At 40.8% G+C, this 18,314-nt stretch overlaps 1 protein-coding gene across 3 annotated transcripts in view; it reads right to left on the bottom strand.

Annotated features, from left to right (window-relative positions):
- The window catches only part of LOC136836330 (neuronal acetylcholine receptor subunit alpha-6-like), a 118,436-nt gene that overhangs the window by 49,195 nt on the left and 50,927 nt on the right, over positions 1-18,314 (bottom strand). For all 3 annotated transcript variants that reach the window (XM_067100498.1, XM_067100499.1, XM_067100500.1), the window contains 2 exons: positions 9,705-9,921; positions 8,133-8,310 (listed from right to left, as the gene is read on the bottom strand). In XM_067100498.1, the coding sequence (XP_066956599.1) occupies positions 8,133-8,310; positions 9,705-9,921 (395 nt within the window). The remainder of the gene's footprint in view (positions 1-8,132; positions 8,311-9,704; positions 9,922-18,314) is intronic.

Below are 18,314 nucleotides of genomic sequence, written 5' to 3'. Positions count from 1 at the left end.
ATGCTAGATAAAGAGGAGAAGCGGAAACGTTAGAGTTCAAAGACGGAACGAGCCGTTTGATGTATAAGGACTCAAGGGCGGTTAGGTAATCACTATGGCTTGTTCCACCAATAATAGAGAAATCTTTTTTATTTATTTCGATTTTACATATGGAGGCATGGTTCTTTATATTAGAAAATTCTGGTTTACTCAGTTTCTGACCCGTTCTAAAACTGTATCCCACATGGCTACAATATCTCACCTGCAGTAACCTACGGCAAGATCCAACATAGATACCGGGACATCCTGGGCACTTGAATTTATAAATAACGTTAGATCTCATGAAGGCCTGAAGTTTGTCCTTGTAGCCAAAGAATACACCGATCTTGAGTGGATTGATTGGGATAAATTGTATCTTAAGGCAGCCAAATTCCTGTTCAATTATTTGTTTAAGTTTGGCTGAAAACTTGTTGTCAAAAATAAACGGGATTGTTGCACATATATTTTTCTTTAAGACATTATAAGAGGGTGACGGATTAGAGAAGTGTTGTGACAGTAGTCTGTTAATGACTTTAAAAACCAAATTTTCAGGATAGGAGTTCTATAAGAAAAATGGTAAAGATTTGTTGCTTTCTTTTTCCATGGTAAATAAGCAACATCAAAATATAAACTTTACCACGGAAAAAGAAAGCAACAACTCTTTACCTTTTTTAGATATCAATGTAAGCAGAGACAATGGTGAATTTACTACATCTGTGTATAGAAAAAAACATACACTGGACTTGCTAACAACTTCTATAGTTCATGTTTTAAGAACTTTAAGCTAAATTCCATATACACTTTAGTTTACAGGGTTCTTCGTTATTCTTCGAGTTGGTCTCTTTTTCATATTGAGATTTTATTTTTAGTCAAATTTTTCTTACAGAACTCCTATCCTGAAAAACCTTAGGGCCTCCAGCCCAGGGTCCCACACATGTGGCACCTCCCCGAGGTAGATACCCTACCAGCCATGCCAAGGCATTTGATGACTCTGACATGCAAATGTCCCTTATAAGGGAAGACAAAGTTCCTGTGGAGCTAGCATTAACAGACATAAACTCGTCACAAGTGAAGGTATCAGTCACTTCAAAATGATACTCGCAGTAGCCAGATACATTCCTGGAGGTTATGACATCCTCCTGGGACAAGATTTAGAGGTCCCATCTAAATTACAGCAATCTCGGGGCCCAGACCCCTCAAACCCTTCATTAGACATGAGTAAACCTCAAATGCCTGCATTCATCCCACTGCCAGTGCCACCTGAGGACACTGTGTAGTGGCCACCTCCATCTGAGCAAATTTCAAAGTCCAGTCCTGTGCCAGGCCCTGCCCCAGTGCTAGTGCCAGGGCACCAAATAGATCTCCCTCCAGGAGATCCCAAACATGAGTCACCATCTCTGCCAGTGTCACCTGGTTGCCCTGAGCAGTGCCAAGCTCCGTCCGTCCCGACCGGCGAGCAAATTCCCAATACAATACCAGTGCCTGCACCTGCCTTAGTGCCAGTGCCAGAGCACGTCCCTGATCTCCATTCAAGAGATCCCTGTCTGGGTCCCCTCTCTTCTCCCAGCTTGGCTCCGCTACCAGTGCCAGTAAGAGAGACAGATTCTTCCGACCACAGCGGAAGCTCACCCAAAGGTGCAGCCTTGCAACCCGTGCCTGAGCTGGTCATTGTAACTTGCGAGCCTCTCACACCAACATCGACCTCTTCCTCTCTTTCCCAGTCTTCCACAGACATGATTGTGGGTAAGGATTCTGCCATATCTCCACAGGCCGATGCACTCACGGAACTGTGACAACTTGGGCTAGAGTCTGTAACAAATGCCCCTGCTTCGGGTTTGGTCCAACCGGTTCCCCTACCAAGGAAAACCATCCACCTAAAAGGGGCCCAAGGCAGAAAAATCACGGGTGTCGATAACTCCAGGTAGCCTAAAGAGAGCCGCTGAGCTCTCCTGGCACAGTGCCATCCCTTTATCCTACGAAGACTTTGGCACCTCTGTCCAGAAGAGGATGTCAGGGTTCTTCACTTACTTATTTCCCTTATAACTTTGCAATACAGTCTTTTCCTCTAACATTTTCCTTTACATTATTTTGATTATTACTCACATTTATTGTACACTTTACCATGGCTCCCATTTTACTTATTTCCCACTCTGCCAATGCAGAGTGCAATTAACAGATATTCCAAATTTATAAGTCCTATGACTTCCCTTTCATGCCTATTAAAGAATGATACATTTTACAATAATATATGCCATAGCCATTAGGTATTACCTTATGAGTGCCAACTTGGCATAGTGCCATTATCATAGATGTTTGCAGATGATACTGCCAGAGGAGTTGCGTCCTCTGACCACCTTGCATCCTTTTTGGGCTAAAGAATGAACCTAGCCGTTTTTCCATAGACTAAGGAACATAATTTCGGCATATTTAATCATCATCTTTTTGTAACAATCATTAATTACTTTGAATCCATCATCTACCCTCTGTTACTTTTTTTGTAATAAATCTCGAGTCCCAGACTTGCAAACTTGTGTTTATAGTGTCCGAATGGCACTGAGCCATCACTCTCAAGTATCGTGGCAACACCTAACTAAGCTCACACTTACTGTATTGTGATGCCTCTTCAAGGCAGACTAACTGCACGTATACAAAACTTGTACTTGTGTTATTATTAAGAATGCATGAAGTATCTTTAGAGTTAACCTAGTACTAATTCATTATTTTAACTGTACTCTTACATTTGTGAATGTACTTTGATTGACATTCATCATACTCTGCTTTAACGTAATACGAATTTAATGATAGAATATGTCATTTCTAGCAGCAAGTATTTATTCTGCGTTAAATGTAGATGTCACAATTGATGTTTTGCCTCTTGAAATTAACTGCTATGCAGAAATTCAAGTTAGAACCTAGGGCACCAAAGGGAAGTGAGAGAGAGATAAATTAAAGCCTTTAAGTGAGTTTGCTTGCTGGTAATCATTCTCACCTGATCTAGGGTGTGAATGCTAACTTGGCTGGGGAGGTGCAACGAAGGAACCTTCTTCCCAAGCAACCTCATCAGTTTTTTATAATAATGACGTAAGAGTTTAATTAAAAGAATAAAACTCATTTTACTCATTTTAAATAAAAGAGCCGTGGGTTTCATTCGCCCCTTCACCAATTTTCTCCATCTTTCCCTACATGGGTAAGACTTTAATACCTCCTCTGTTCAGAATGACTGCCTAAGATCCTTATTTCTAGGTGCAGCCTTCGAAGATGCAAATCCTTGCCGGTGGCGGACAACTGGCAAAGCAGGAGCCAAAAGAGAAAGTGCCCAGCCCCTAGTTCGAGAACATGCACCAGCCACCATGACACCAGGGAAGGACCCCATGTGTGTGACCCTATAGCGAACGTGGCACCGACTTCAACGCCATCTACAATGATGACCAGGCATAATTTCCACATGTTATGTATGGGCCATGACACAGCATTCGAGAGAGAAGCACTCAGAACTTCACAGAGGACAGTTGTCCTCACTTTTCTTGCCTATCCCTTGTACTCCCTCCATGTGTTCAACGCCGAGGATCGAACCAGTCCACTTTTGTAAGTGGCATCCCTTCAACTTCCTCCCTCCACTGCCGACGCCTTATTGAAAGAGGACACTGTCATCCTGACGAAGTAATGTACCAGAATAAGGTTTCTTTAGTCAGTCACAATCTGTTATTTCTCTGTCTGATTTATTTTCTATATCATTGTGAGATTACTTTCAGTAAATTTGTGTTGAAGTGCTAAGTGTTAACGTAATTGTACAATTAGTGTTTTGAACTGAGCTGTTTGGCACCATCTGTGCGGTCCCTCCGTTCCCTTTGAGCGCGTTAACCCTTTTGCAAGTAACCGTCTTGCACCTCGTTGCAGATCGGCTTTGGCTGTGGAACCAAATCTCGGCTCTATCCCATGTGTAGTGGCCTTATGCCACCCCTTGGTCTACCGCCCTGCAATGTTCCTGTTATGAAGACATTATCGGCGTAGAATAGTTCTCCTGTGTAGGATTCATTCATTTAGCAGGACCATATTATTGACTGCCCTATAACTCGTCATTCTTCTGTTTTGTTATGTAAATATAATTAATTAAGAGAACTCCTTGAGTTTGCATAATCTTTCCCTCACATGAAGAAGTCCCTAAGCCAGCATTTTTCCTGTGATTGATTCATCTATGGATCTGCCGTAACCAGTCTTATTAGTCAGATTTCAGTTAAAACATAGTAGTTTTTCTTGGTAATGTAAAGAACTTCCTGTGATCATCTGTTGCAGCCCAGAATCCAGTAAGTATCTAAGGCAGAATCATAGCTATCTATATCTATATATAATATATATATATATATATATATATATATATATATATATATATATATATACATATACACATATATGATGTATATAATGCTAATGTCTAATCATTGCAATTTCTACAGACCTCTTGTTTACTGTGCTATTGGCCTTTGTTTCAGCAGCATGTCACCGCTCAGAAGAACACCTGGGATTAAAATCAACTTGACTGAGTCAGACACTCTGATCAGTTAATTATTTTAGTTACGTCTTTAGCAGTATTTGTTCCTTTGTTAAATTAAACTCTGTTTATGCCAATAGAATTTCTTCACATCTGTACTACTTACGTATTCAAAATTGGGCGGGTCCAATATTTCTCTCGCTTTTTCTACTTACACTGAGTTCTGGTTGGTTGGTTAACATTAAGCCAGCTTTTGCCCAGACGAGCCCTTGCCGTAAAGCATCCCTCAAGTTGGGTGAAATGCTGGAAGGGTGAAGAGGCCTGGTGTCAGCCAAAGGATTTTGGCCCAACAATAGAGATGACTCAATTCAGATCCAGTAACCACTTCTACATTTTTTTCCTTCTCCCACAGGTGCCTAAAACCAAGGTCCAATATAAAACTAATGGTCATGGCACCAACGGTAATAAACTGAGAATTTCAGGAATAAAGATATGAATGGTAGTTCACATCTTCAGATTAAACTCATCGGAACACGTAAAATTTTGTTTCCATGGTGTGAAAATGCCATCAGCATCAGGAGCAGTGTGCATGATAAGTGCATACTGGTGTGCAGGAATCACTGCTGCAGTTGAGAACGGTATCTGCTCATGACTCTGGTCTTGACTGTTTTAATAAGAGTTCACTGGGAGGCTTCTTGCACCCCTGAAGGGGGTTGGCTTCAAGTGAGTGATTGGCGAGGTTGGGTCAGAGAGTTTGGCCTTTGACATGTGGTTGGTGGGGCTAATGCTCAAAATAGTGTCCTCGACGCACCTCCAGCCAAACTTCTGGTAGTTTGATATGGTGGGTCATCTGCAGCCTTGACTTTGGGTTAAACCCTTTTTCTATTCTTTCTCCCACCCCCATATCCTCAGGATTTAAGAAGTCTAATAGTTTCTGCAGAGCTGAAGCATGCATTGGGAAAGATTCCTTGCGAGAAGAGGTCCCAGTTTAATTAAAGGAACTGTAGGAAGAGAGAGCCAAGAACCAAGGAGTTCATCTGAAGCCCAAGTTAATGATGAAGGTCCGGAAGACGAAAGGGTTCGAGCAATAAAGCTAAAGGCACTCAGCTGGCCTTGTTTTCCTCCTGACTCCTTCTCGAATTTCACTGAACACTTAAACTGTACTATATTCTGGTAAGAACAGCAATACTTCTTCAATTTCCCAATTCCATTATTACAAAAATAAACAAACATATTTATGAGTGAATGGGATTCACTAAATAAGGTTCACTGTACTATTTACAGGTAGTCATCAGTTATTTTAATTTACATATATATATATATATATAAATAATATATATAAATGCCATGAAGGAAAATATGAATCATGGATATGGTTATATATATATATATATATATTTATTCAGTCTGCTAGTAAAGCCTTTCGACAAATGGTCAACCACTCCGTTGTTTCACTCTTTCCTTCGTGGCATTTGACTGAATAAAATATTCCATATCTTCGTAATTCAGTTATATATATATATGTATATATATATATATATATATATATATATATATATATATATATATATATAAATATATACCCTAGTTTAACCAGACCACTGATATGATTAAATAAAGGCAAATGCCATGAAGGAAAAGACTTATTTTACGTGGCTAAGAACCAATTGGTTACCTGAATAAAAATATACCTACAGTATATATATATATATATATAATATATTATATATAAAAAGTAATTTCTATCACCAGAAATAGCTTCCTTAACAATTCTTCACTGGCCGGCCGGAGATTAGACTTATTTTACTTGGCTAAGAACCAGAGTTACCTAGCAACGAGACCTACAATATTGACCAGTCCAGTGAAGAAATATTTCTATCATATAATAAATTCCTCTAATATTCATATATATATTCGAACGCCGGCCCTAGAGTATATAGAACAATATATAGTCCATAAGAACTATATATATATATATATATATATATATATATATATATATATATATATATATATATATATATATATATATATATATATACATATATATATGTATATATATATATATATATATATATATATATATATATATATATATATATAATATTAAAAACATAAAACATGTATATATACAGTACAGCGTACTTCCAGCTGTAATTTCAACCTTAGCCCTGGCATGTATTATTTGGATCCCTGTATTAGTAAAATGTTCAAGAATGACCTTAAAGATAAAATCACTGACTTAATTACTAATTAGCTACCTTATATATATTTTCTATGAATTCGTACGTTTAATAGTTTTTTGAAATTTTTCATTTTTCAATATTGTTATTGTTCACCAAAAGGAGAATAATCTAAGTGTTGTACCTTTATAAATATGTAACCAGCTTATTCATTCTAAGGTTAATTTTGGTGGTCAGTCTCTTTCCCTGTAACATCCTTTCATTGACTCCTCCCTGCTTTCGAGCCGTTAGGCCTAATCATTTGTAAAAACCTCTCAAAGATTTACCTTTGTCTCGGTAGGTCCATAATTCTTCAACTTTGTTGGATTCCAGGTGCATCTGTTCCTTATAATCCCCATCCTCAGGGATATCTGTGTCATCTGTCAATTATACGACCTTTCTTGTAAACTTACTTTTATATTTCTTTTCAGTCTGCTGGTAAAGGACCATTGTAGTTGAAAGGCCTAGCAACCACTCCGTTGTTTCACTCTTTCCTTCGTAACATTTGTCTTTATTTACAGTACATATATATATATATATATATATATATATATATATATATATATATATATATATATATATATATATATATATATATATATATATATCGGGATGAAGAGGTAAAGGCATGTATCTCCCAAATAACAGTTTTATTTTGCCAACGTTTCACAGCGCATGATTCCTTTTCAGTGCTGGAAAATTACACACAGACTATAAATACGTAAAAAGCAACTTATTTACCAGAAAAATTATTGGATCAACCCATAAGGTCGAAGAGTTGAAAGTGCTGGAATTTCTTTTTATAGAAGTAAATGTACCTACGGTAAATACCCAATCTTCGTCCACCCAAATGTTTATAGCCTAATTACGTGTTTGTTGACAGTCCGCGTTCGCTAAAGCTATCCTTCAAATGTTTATTTTCTTCTTTCTCTTTTAGTGACGCTTTAGCTCTTGCCTTGGTACGTGTTTCTTTCAAGTTATCCGCTTGTTTTTCGTCTATGGTGTTTGTCAAATTTTTAAATAAAAAACCTTTTCTATATATAAGTGACTTTTTATGTATTTATAGCCTGTGTGTAATTTTCCTACCTTGAAAATGCATCACGTGATGTGAAACATCGGCAAAACAAAGCTGACACTTGTGAGAGACATGCCTTATATATATATATATATATATATATATATATATATATATATATATATATATATATATATATATATATATATATATATATATATATATATATATATATATAAATATATATATTTACATGTATGGAAAGAAGATAATTCAATATTTGTGATGACTTTGGCAAGGCTATCCCTTTATCTACGGCAACATTTATCAATAGCAAAATAGTGTTCTGTGCGTAGGATAATAACAATGATAAAAAGTAACGGCTCACCGCAAGCTGGAATGACGATGGTGCCAGTGAATGTGGCAGACACTCGCTTGAGGTTGAGCGTGATGGTGATGCTGACATAAGGTTCGGGACAGCAGGCGTACTTGGTCTCTTGGCGCCAGATGGTGCCTGACTGGAACTGCCACTCGTGCGAGGGTTCCCAGTATGCTCCCAGTTGGACCTGAGGAGAGCCATCACTTTCGTTTGAATGACACGATCATGTTGAGACGCGCCTTACTCTTGTCAAATAATTTTAAAAAAAGAGCGATAAATAAAGTACTTTGTTGAATGAATAATGTTGAGACGCGCCTTACTCTTGTCAAATAATTTAAAAAAAAAGAGAGAGATAAATAAAGTACTTTGTTGAATGGATAACACTGGAACAAATGTACAGTTTAAAACTTAGGCAATAGAGACAGTATATCAACTTGCTCTTTTAGCACACACACAGACATGCACTCGCATAAAATCAGTGGAGTGCAAGATGTTTTGCCCTTACTCCGAGGCGCTCTCAAGCAAACTACCTACAACAAAAAATACATCATATAAAGAGGCCTCACACAAGATGCTTAAAAAATAATATATAAAAGAAACTAAAGATTCTTAGTAACTTTTGGTAATGTTCTCAGTCTCTTCTGGTTTGATTCAGTACGGTTGATTCTTATCTGAAGATCAACCTCAAATATAATGACCCTTGCGTGCATTAATTAAATGGGGTTATCTTTAATCTTAGATGTATTATTTCACACCGAGCCTTCATAGCAGTAGCGGATCCAGAAAAATTTCATGAGGGCCACCAATTTTCATATTATAATTACACACACACACACACACACACACACACACACACACACACATATATATATATATATATATATATATATATATATATATATATATATATATATATATATATATATATATATATTGTTATTATTTTTCTCAAAATTTTATTATTTCTATATAATAGATTTTGTATTTTTTCCCTGTTTTTATATTTCTCATTTATGTTATTATCTAAATCTTCAATATTATTATTTTGTCATTTTCATGGATCCGCTAGTGCTTCTTAGTAACCTGCTTTTCTGCATGGAGTCAAGGCAAAACATCTTGCAATCTGTTGATTCTCTCTCCTCGTGGCCATATAAGCTGTTTATGTTTTACATCATACTTTGATTTCTGTTGGAAGCTACACACACATACAAACACTATATATATATATATATATATATATATATATATATATATATATATATATATATATATATATATATATATATATATATATATATATATATATATATATACATATATATATATATATATATATATATATATATATATATATATATATATATATATATATATATATATATATATATATATATATATATATATATATATATATATATATATATATATATATATATATATATATATATATATATAATATATATATATATATATATAATATATATATATACAGTATATAAATATAGTGTGTTTGTGTGTGTGTGTAAGACACTTGGTTATAGCTGAAAAATTGCCCAATCTCAATGGACATGTGGCACTCGCCTCTGAGTTGTTATGAAACAACTGTAGATCGATCTGCCACCCGTGGGACGTCCAAGAGCCAATGACCAAATGGCACTGCTGGAGGTCGTAGGGCCAATAGGTGAAGTCGAGAGGACACTCGACCTGGAACAGTGCCGGAGGCACCCACAGGACCATGCCGGATGGGTAAACGAGAACGTGGTTTTTTCCGTAATGGTTCACTTCCTTCACATCTGCACTGTTGGAAGTAAGAATGCGTTAGTTAGTTCTACCGAGGAAAGCAAAATGCATCCAACCTAAGCACAAACTGAATCACTGAAGTGAAAATTGTCAACAGAACGAAAGAGGCTGCAATGCAAGGAGAGTTAGCCAGATAAAGGTAGACATCATTACATGTGATTACCGACCACGATGCAATACCTTTTTCATGTAAAGTAAATGAGTTTAGCAATGAAGGATTACAGCTACAATAGTGTACATTTCCGCAGAATTGCGGAGACTGTTTCCTTATTATGTTCGTTGTTCTTGAATGGCCCTAGTTCTCTGAATTCATCTTTTCTGCAGTGACTAGAGATTTCAGGTCTGCATTTTGCATTTCTCGTTGCAGGCAGTTCAGAGTGAGGAGGCCTTTGGCAGAACCCTGGTTCTAGTTTGATGATGGCCTTATCCGTCCCCTTTTGTTGGAGTGCTGCTCTCATACTTGGGGTCTTCCTCCTCTTCCCCTTCCTCCTCCTCCTCCTCCTCCTCCTCCTTCTCCTCCTCTTCTTCTTCTTCTTCCTCATCCTCCTCCTCTTCATCTTCCTCCTCCTCCTCCTCTTCCTCTTCCTTCTCCTCTTCTTTCTCCCCTTCCTCGTCCTCCTCCTGTTCCTCCTCCTCCTCCTCCTCCTCCTCCTCCTCCTCCTCCTCCTCCTCCTCCTCCTCTTCTCTTCTTCTTCCCCTCCTCCTCCTCCTCCTCCTCCTCCTCCTCCTCCCCCAGTCCTCTTCTTCTTCTTCCTCCTCCTCCTCCTCCTCTTCTTCTTCCCTCCTCCTCCTCCTCTTCATCTTCCTCCTCTTCCTCCTCCTCCTCCTCCTCTTCTTCTTCTCCTTCTTCTTCTTTCTTCTTCTTCTTCTTCTTCTTCTTCTTCTTCTTCTTCTTCTTCTTCTCCTCTTCTTCCTCCTCCTCCTCTTCCTCTTCCTTCTCCTCTTCTTCCTCCTCCTCCTCTTCTTCTTCCTTCTCCTGTTCTTCCTCCTCCTCCTCCTCTTCTTCCTTCTCCTCTTCTTTCTCCTCCTCCTCCTCTGCCTCTTCCTCTTCCTCTTCCTCTTCCTCCGAAAGGGCTGCATCAAGGACACATCATTGGGCTGAGCACCACGAAGCTTCGACCTCTGCCTAGTCCTCTTCCTCAAAGTCGCACCGTTTCTAGGCCACTGTTCCCTTGACGGTCTCTGTCCCCAAGGGATCGAGTTGTTCCCCCTCCTCTCGGCAGCCTTGTCATAAAGACACCACAAATTGATTTCCCTCTACTTCCGTGTTTTGGAATTCTCATTCTACTCCAGTTTTCCCTGACCTTCACAACAGTGGCGTCGTTATGGGGGCGAGGGCCAGGCCCTCCAAAGTCAAATGCTTGTGCCCCCACTGGCACCCCCAACCGTTGAAATTCCCTTTGTAGCTAATCTTTAACCCCTTGGCGGTCAGAAGCAGATATTCTCGCTCCAGCGATCATGTCCTACGAGGGTCGGAAGCGACTTTTAACCACAACGTTTCTAAAATAGAAACTTCCTTCTTTGCTGAAAGGATATATAATATCGTACAAGTTTTACAACTTTATCGTTATATATTGAACTATTTACATGTCATGGGCATATTTTTGTTTGAAATAAGGAAAATACTTTTAGTTAATTTACACTTTTGGCATATTCTTAATCACCTTTACGTTGGTCCCTGTTACATGTATGGCTTGTACTCGTCAATAGATAAGAAGTGGATGTTTGTTTTCTTTTTCTTTTGTTTTTGGTTTTAAACACAGTTGACACATGTGCTGCTGATGATATTATTTTGATCAGATTTGATCCATTCTAATGGTATTAATATTCTCTATTTGATCCATTTGCATGCCACTGGAATGTTTTAGCTGAGAAAGTATTTGAAAATTTTTTTTTTAGTTTATTGACAGTTGTGCTATTTATCTGATGGCATTATTTTGGTTCTTGTTACCTTTACGACTTATACAGAGCTGAGAAATGAAGGGATATAGCTGGAGGTTTTTAACACAAATGACATGTTTGTTCATGATATTTTGATCCAACTTAATGTTATCAACTTATGTACGAAGTGATTGAAACTATAGTTACAGTTTTGAATAAGCGCAATGCAATTTACTACTGCTGCTTAGAGTTAATTTCCAGGGAGAGGAGATGAAGAAGAGGGAATGGGATAGGTTGACATTTTGAAGAGATTTGGGAGGGTCATAAGTCTTTTGTGTTATTGATGATTTGCACTATTAGGATATATTTACATGACAAGGATATTATACTATAGTTGAAAATTAAAACTTGATAGTAGAAATTAGGTTGTGAGGAAAATGACATTACAGTTTGTGATACATGTGCATATGGCAGGAGTTGAAAATTAATTGAAAATTGAGTTCTATCATTTCAAATACAGGTTTATTAATTACTAATACTATTATTTTCCTTCATTCAAATGGATATATACATTCGAGAATAGTATATTTTACTAATTACAGAATTGGTATATTAGTTTTGTGTAATTTTCTTTGGTCCCCCAAAAATATCTTGGCCCCACCTAGGGGGCCCCGACTTGATGGAATGCCAGCTACGCCAGTGCTTCACAAGCTCTCATCCTCTGAGAGGTGAGTCTATGCTTTCTATCGTCCTAATTTGGGTATAAGACAAATTAAGGCATTAGGCTTCCGTCTCAATGCTCTCTCTCTCTCTCTCTCTCTCTCTCTCTCTCTCTCTCTCTCTCTCTTCTATATATATATATATATATATATATATATATATATATATATATATATATATATATATATATATATATATATATATATATATATATATATATATGTATATATATATATATAAGGGATTTTGTCAAAGGAAAAATCTATTTCTGAGGAAGGTCCCGTATAACCCGGTGAAATTCCATTACAGCACGAATTTCTAGGTATAATATGCTAGATATAGGCTACCAGAGAAAAAAGAGCTTTCAGGAAAGCTGGGGTTACTACCCCCAGTTCGAGCGTCTTCTCCAAGGAAGACGTCGGTATAACGAAGGGTGAGTGAAAGATCACTACCACGGAGACTTACTCGAAAGATCTCTCCCTATCAAAACCCCAGGAATAGAGCGGTGAGCCGTTACAGCCCCTACACCCAATGCCCGCCAGGACGGCGACACTAGCACCACCTACCTCATTCCATGCTAGCACTAACCCCAGACTTGGCATGTGCAAGAAAGGGGGGGGGAGCTATAGGTGAGTCAGGGAGGGTCACCGGGTGACACGGGACCTTCCACAGAAATAGATTTTTCCTTTGTCAAAATCCCTTTTCTGAGTTCAGTCCCGTGTCAGCCGGTGAAATAGTGACAGAGAATCATGCCAAGGCTGCAAACTACGAGGAAACAGGGTAATCTGAAGAAAAAACATAAATTACGAAAGCAGTTTAATGAGGGAATCTCTTACATGTGAGAAGAACACTAAACCTAAGGCACATCAAAGACTTAAAATTACTAAAGAGTGGGGGAAGTCCCCAGCACGACGGGGAAGGGGTCCCCAAAACCACTTAACACTACTAAAGCACAATATCACACGAAAATTGGATAGGTTCAATGGCACATATAATCTTAATTGGTATACACAATCTTAAAGCTACACACGTAAACTTAAGCTAAACACGTAAGAGATCAAATCAATTGGTAAACAAAATATACAGTGCATATACATATATCTGGGGTACATGGAGCAAAATAAAAACCGCCCAGTACCCCACAAGAAAATACAATCGTAACATGTCAGATTACAGTTTCCACTCAACAGAGACAATATACATCAATATGAGGAGCAAGGCAGTGAGGCATGATCAACCAGGAGGATAAGCAGAGAAGTAAATGAGGCAGGCGGGCGGGGGGAAAGGAGGATAAGGATATGATTGGTTAAGGTGGGGAGATGACACTTCCCACAGCTATGGTAGAAAATTTCAGGGCTTCGAGCGATTTTAAATAGTGGCGTTTAAACACTAGAGGTGATTTCCAACCCGTGTATTTAGACAATTCTGATAAATCCATATTATGAAAGTAATTAATGGAGGTAGCAACTGCTCGAATATCATGAACCTTAGGAACTGAATCTGGGTTGGCCTGTTTAATAAAATACAGAATTTGTTGTCTTATACCATTCAGTGAAAGAGTACCACCTTTCTCCCTGATAAAAAGAGGACCCGACTTACTCTGTGGAGTTCTTAAAAGGTAAGATTTAAGTGTATAAACTGGACATAAAGACTGGTCTTGTGGAAGGGGCACCACCTTCCAAGGAGACCACCTGTCTTGTGGGTCTTCGTTTTTGGCTAAGAATCTAGGATCAGGGGAAAGGAGGACCTCTCCGGAAGGGAGGAAGTTCACAAAATTATCACCTCTAGTGAGCCGACAGCTCTGAGATTCTAGCACCTGAAGCCAAGCTAATCAGAAATAAGGTCTTCCCTTAACAGATCCTGATAAGAGCATTGAAAGTTATCTATCTCTGATGCTAACTTAAGGACGTCATTGAGAAACCACGTAACGGAATGTGGGCGTGATACGGGTCTCAGACGAGCGCATGCTCTGGGGATGGATGAAAAATAGGAATCTGTAAGGTCGATTTTAAAGCCGTATAGAAATACTTTCTTCAGGGCTGACTTGGCTGTGTAATAGTGGCCGGAGCAAGGCCTTTTCAAACAGTGATCTAAAGAAAGAGACTCCTAAATTAGTCGTCATGACTTTTTGCTTCAGATGCTTTTAGGAAGGAGGCTAACTTTTTGACTGCTGAATCATACTGTCTAAGAGTAGAATCTCTTTTATCTGATTCAAAAATAGAGTGCTGACAGGGTCAATGTTTGCCTTTTGGGCTGCGAATTTTATAAAGTCCATAAAACTAGGGCATTCTGAATTCTTGAGGAAGCTGACACAGTCTTGGTTTGTACTGTCTGGGTCAGTATGGGCTTGGGAATCCAAGACTCCATAATCCCAGTTCCTGAAGAAGAGGGAACCAATTGCTCTTCGGCCAATAGGGGCTACTAGGGCTGGTTGACCTTTGAATGTCCTGAGTTTGTGTAATACTTTCAGCAGTAAATTTATTGGAGGGAACAGATAAATTTTCTCCCAATTGTTCCAATCTATTGTCATTGCGTCCGTGGCGTACGCCTGAGGGTCCAGGTTGGGGGCCACATAACAGGGGAGCTTGAAGTTGCTCTCCGTCGCGAACAGATCCACCTGGAGACCCGGAACCCGGCGGCAAATCCATTTGAAAGATTCCGCGTCCAGGGACCACTCCGTCTCCAACGGAGTAGCCCTGGACAGGGAATCCGCCACCACGTTCCGTACCCCCGCTAGGTGGGTAGCTGACAGGTGCCAGCCGTGCTTGTTCGCCAGGGAGAAGATAGCAACCATTACTTGGTTTTACTCGACCTGATTTGGAGCCGCCCTGTTGATGCAATGAACTACCACTGCGCTGTCCAATACCAGCCTGATATGAATCCGGTTGGGGGGCGGATTTTCTTTAAAGTTAGAAAGACCGCCATAGCTTCCAGGGTGTTTATATGGAACTGCTGAAACATTGTGGACCACGTTCCTTGTACTTTTGTTTTGGAGAATATCCCCCAGCCGCTTAGGAAGCGTCTGTGTGGACAACTAGTGCCGGAGAGGGAAATTGAAGCGGAACTGACTTGGAGAGGCCTGACTGTGGCCCAAGGCCGCAGTCTTGTTTTTAAGATTCGAGGGATGGAGGAGACCTTGTCTCTGAGCTTGACATTGGCTCGACTCCGCCACACTCTGTTTATGTCTTTTAGTTTCGCTTTTAAGAGCAGGTCTGTCACTGAGGCAAATTGAAGGGACCCAAGGACCTTTTTCTTGGGATCGGCAGGATGCCGATTGATTTTTGAGAAATTTCCTGGTGAGAGATGCTATCTCCTTCCTCTTGGGAGGCGGGAGGGATAACGTGTGAGAAGACAGATCCCACTGGAGACCCAGCCACTGAAACCAGGACTCCAGAGTCAGGCGGGACTTTTCTCTGTTCAGTTGAAAACCTAACTACTCCAGGAAGTTGATGACTATGGTCGTAGCCTTCTGACACTCTAGAACTGTTGGTGCCCAAATTATCCAATCGTCTAGGTACGCTGCTAGGGATATCCCTCGGGACCGGAGTTGTTGAACTACCGTGTCCGCCAGCTTGGTGAATACCCTGGGCGCAATGTTTAGACCGAAGGGCATGACCTTGAACGAGTAGGCTTGATTCCCGAGTCTGAAACCGAGGAACTGAGAGAAGTTCCGCGCAATCGGGACGTGATAATAAGCGTCTGAAAGATCGATAGAAGTGGTGACGGCTCCACGCGGAAGTAGAGTCCGTACCTGAGCTACTGTAAGCATGCGAAATTTGTCGCATTTTATGTAGAGATTTAGACGCGACAGATCCAGGATCACTCTTTGCTGATCTGAGTCTTTTTTGGGAACTGTGAATAACCTGCCTTGAAATTTTAGGTGCCTTACTTTCTTTATTGCTCGTTTGTTGAGCAATTCTACCACATAATCTTGTAGGATTGATGAGGGTGGCTGGTAAAACCTGTTCGGAAGAGGAGGGTCCTTGATCCAGCTCCATCCTAGACCTTTGGACACAATACTGTGTGCCCAAGGGCTGAAGGTCCATTGGTCCCTGAACCAATACAGGCGACCACCTACCTGTGTTTTCTCAGTGGGAGGAAGCGGGTTTGTTCCCTCTACCACGTCCAGGTTTTCCTCTTGGGGTGGTGTTTGCCTTTCCTCTGTGAGGGGCCCTGCCTCTTCCCCCCCTTGCGATCCTGTTAAGGCCGTGAAAGTAACCACGGCCCTCATAGGTGGGGTTGTATGCTGGTGAAGCAACATACGAGGGCGCAGCAAGGGAATGAGCTGGTTGGACCAGCACATACTGTTGGGGGTGAGCTTTTGAGGTGGAGGGCTGTGCCACTGCCGAGACCGGGACGGCTTGAACTACCGCCTGCTGGTGGGGCCTCTTATGCCTCCTAAAACGTTTACCTCCTCTCGTCTGGGGGCCGCCAGATTCTGGGGTCTTGCGCTTGTAGGCAGAGATGCCCCAGCGAGAGCGCAGACTCTGGTTGGCCCTTGTAGCCTCAGTCATGACATTCGTAACCTCTTCTTCTGGGAAGAGGTTAGGCCCCCAGATCGAGCTCTTTACGAGCTTGTTAGGCTCGTGACAGATAGTAGCATTTGTGAAGATAAACTTTCTGCATTCCAGTCTGGCCATGATGAACTCAAACAGGTCAGACTGAAAGCCAGCTAGCAGGGACTTAGCCAAGACCTGGAAAAATGGCTCGTCCGCGCAGGAGACGGCAGTGGCTTCCGTGAGGCAGACGGAGTTCAGGGACCGGGCTAGCTTAGTCCGGGCATCAAACTCCGCCTTTATCAAAGATTCCGGCAGCTTGGGGAGTTCCTCACTAAACTGTGAGGAAGCACAGAAGGGGTCCAACTTCCCGACCGTGAAGGTGGACGGAGCATCCATCCAGAACTCATCACTTCCCGGGAACACCAGGAAGTGGGGTCTGTTTCTCTCAGCTGCGGTAACGGATTACCTTCAAAGCACGCTCGGGCCGTAGCCAGAGACTTTGTTCAAACAGGGAGTTGGTAAGTTGTCTCCCAGGGCAAACATAGTGAAGTTGCCCTTGAAAGGAGTCAACTTTGTGTTGTCTGCCTGCCACTCCGTCAGAGTGCGCAGGAGAGACGACTGAGCTTGGTCCCTAGGGACGATGACAGTCTCCTGGGAACCTTATCAGAACGAATCCATGCTTCCTCTGTCAATCTTACGAAGCCTGGATAAGGGGGCAAAGATCGGGGGGAAGAACTCCCTTCCTCCAACCGTCTCGTGCCAAGACCTTCAATAGTGAGTTTGCCATCATGTTGGATGGCCCGGAGGGCTTTAACGCCAAGGGTTACCGACATCGAAAGGCGGGAGGTCCGCTGTGTCGGGAATGACATACTGGGGTTCGGCTGGGGGTGGATTAGCCATTCCCGCCAGCATGTTGTCATAACTGGCAAACTTTTCGGATATCTTATTGTCATAAGTGGCAAACTTTTCTATCTGATTGAATTTATCGTTGATATCCTCAGAGAATCTTTGAAACATCTGGTTCGCAAAGCCTCCGCGTCAAAAGGCAGGCTGGCGAGGAGGGCTTGGTTTTGCTGCCCTCTTACTCGCCTTTGCCGGAGGAACCAGACTTGCTCCCGGAGGCTACAGGTGCTGAGACCTTAGCCTTTGACGGGGAAGGCGATGCTTTCTTGGAGGACGAGGACTTATAGCCCTTCGCCTTCCATGAAGTCTTCAACTTCAACTTGGGGATAGCTGATGGAGCTCTATCACCCAAGGAGGAAGACTTCCCAAAACCTGAAAAGGAAGAAAC

This window comes from Macrobrachium rosenbergii, chromosome 56 (assembly GCF_040412425.1).
Source record: "Macrobrachium rosenbergii isolate ZJJX-2024 chromosome 56, ASM4041242v1, whole genome shotgun sequence".
NCBI lineage: Eukaryota > Metazoa > Arthropoda > Malacostraca > Decapoda > Palaemonidae > Macrobrachium > Macrobrachium rosenbergii.
Note: the sequence above shows the minus strand (reverse complement) of the source record. Positions and strands in the feature narration are given on the sequence as shown.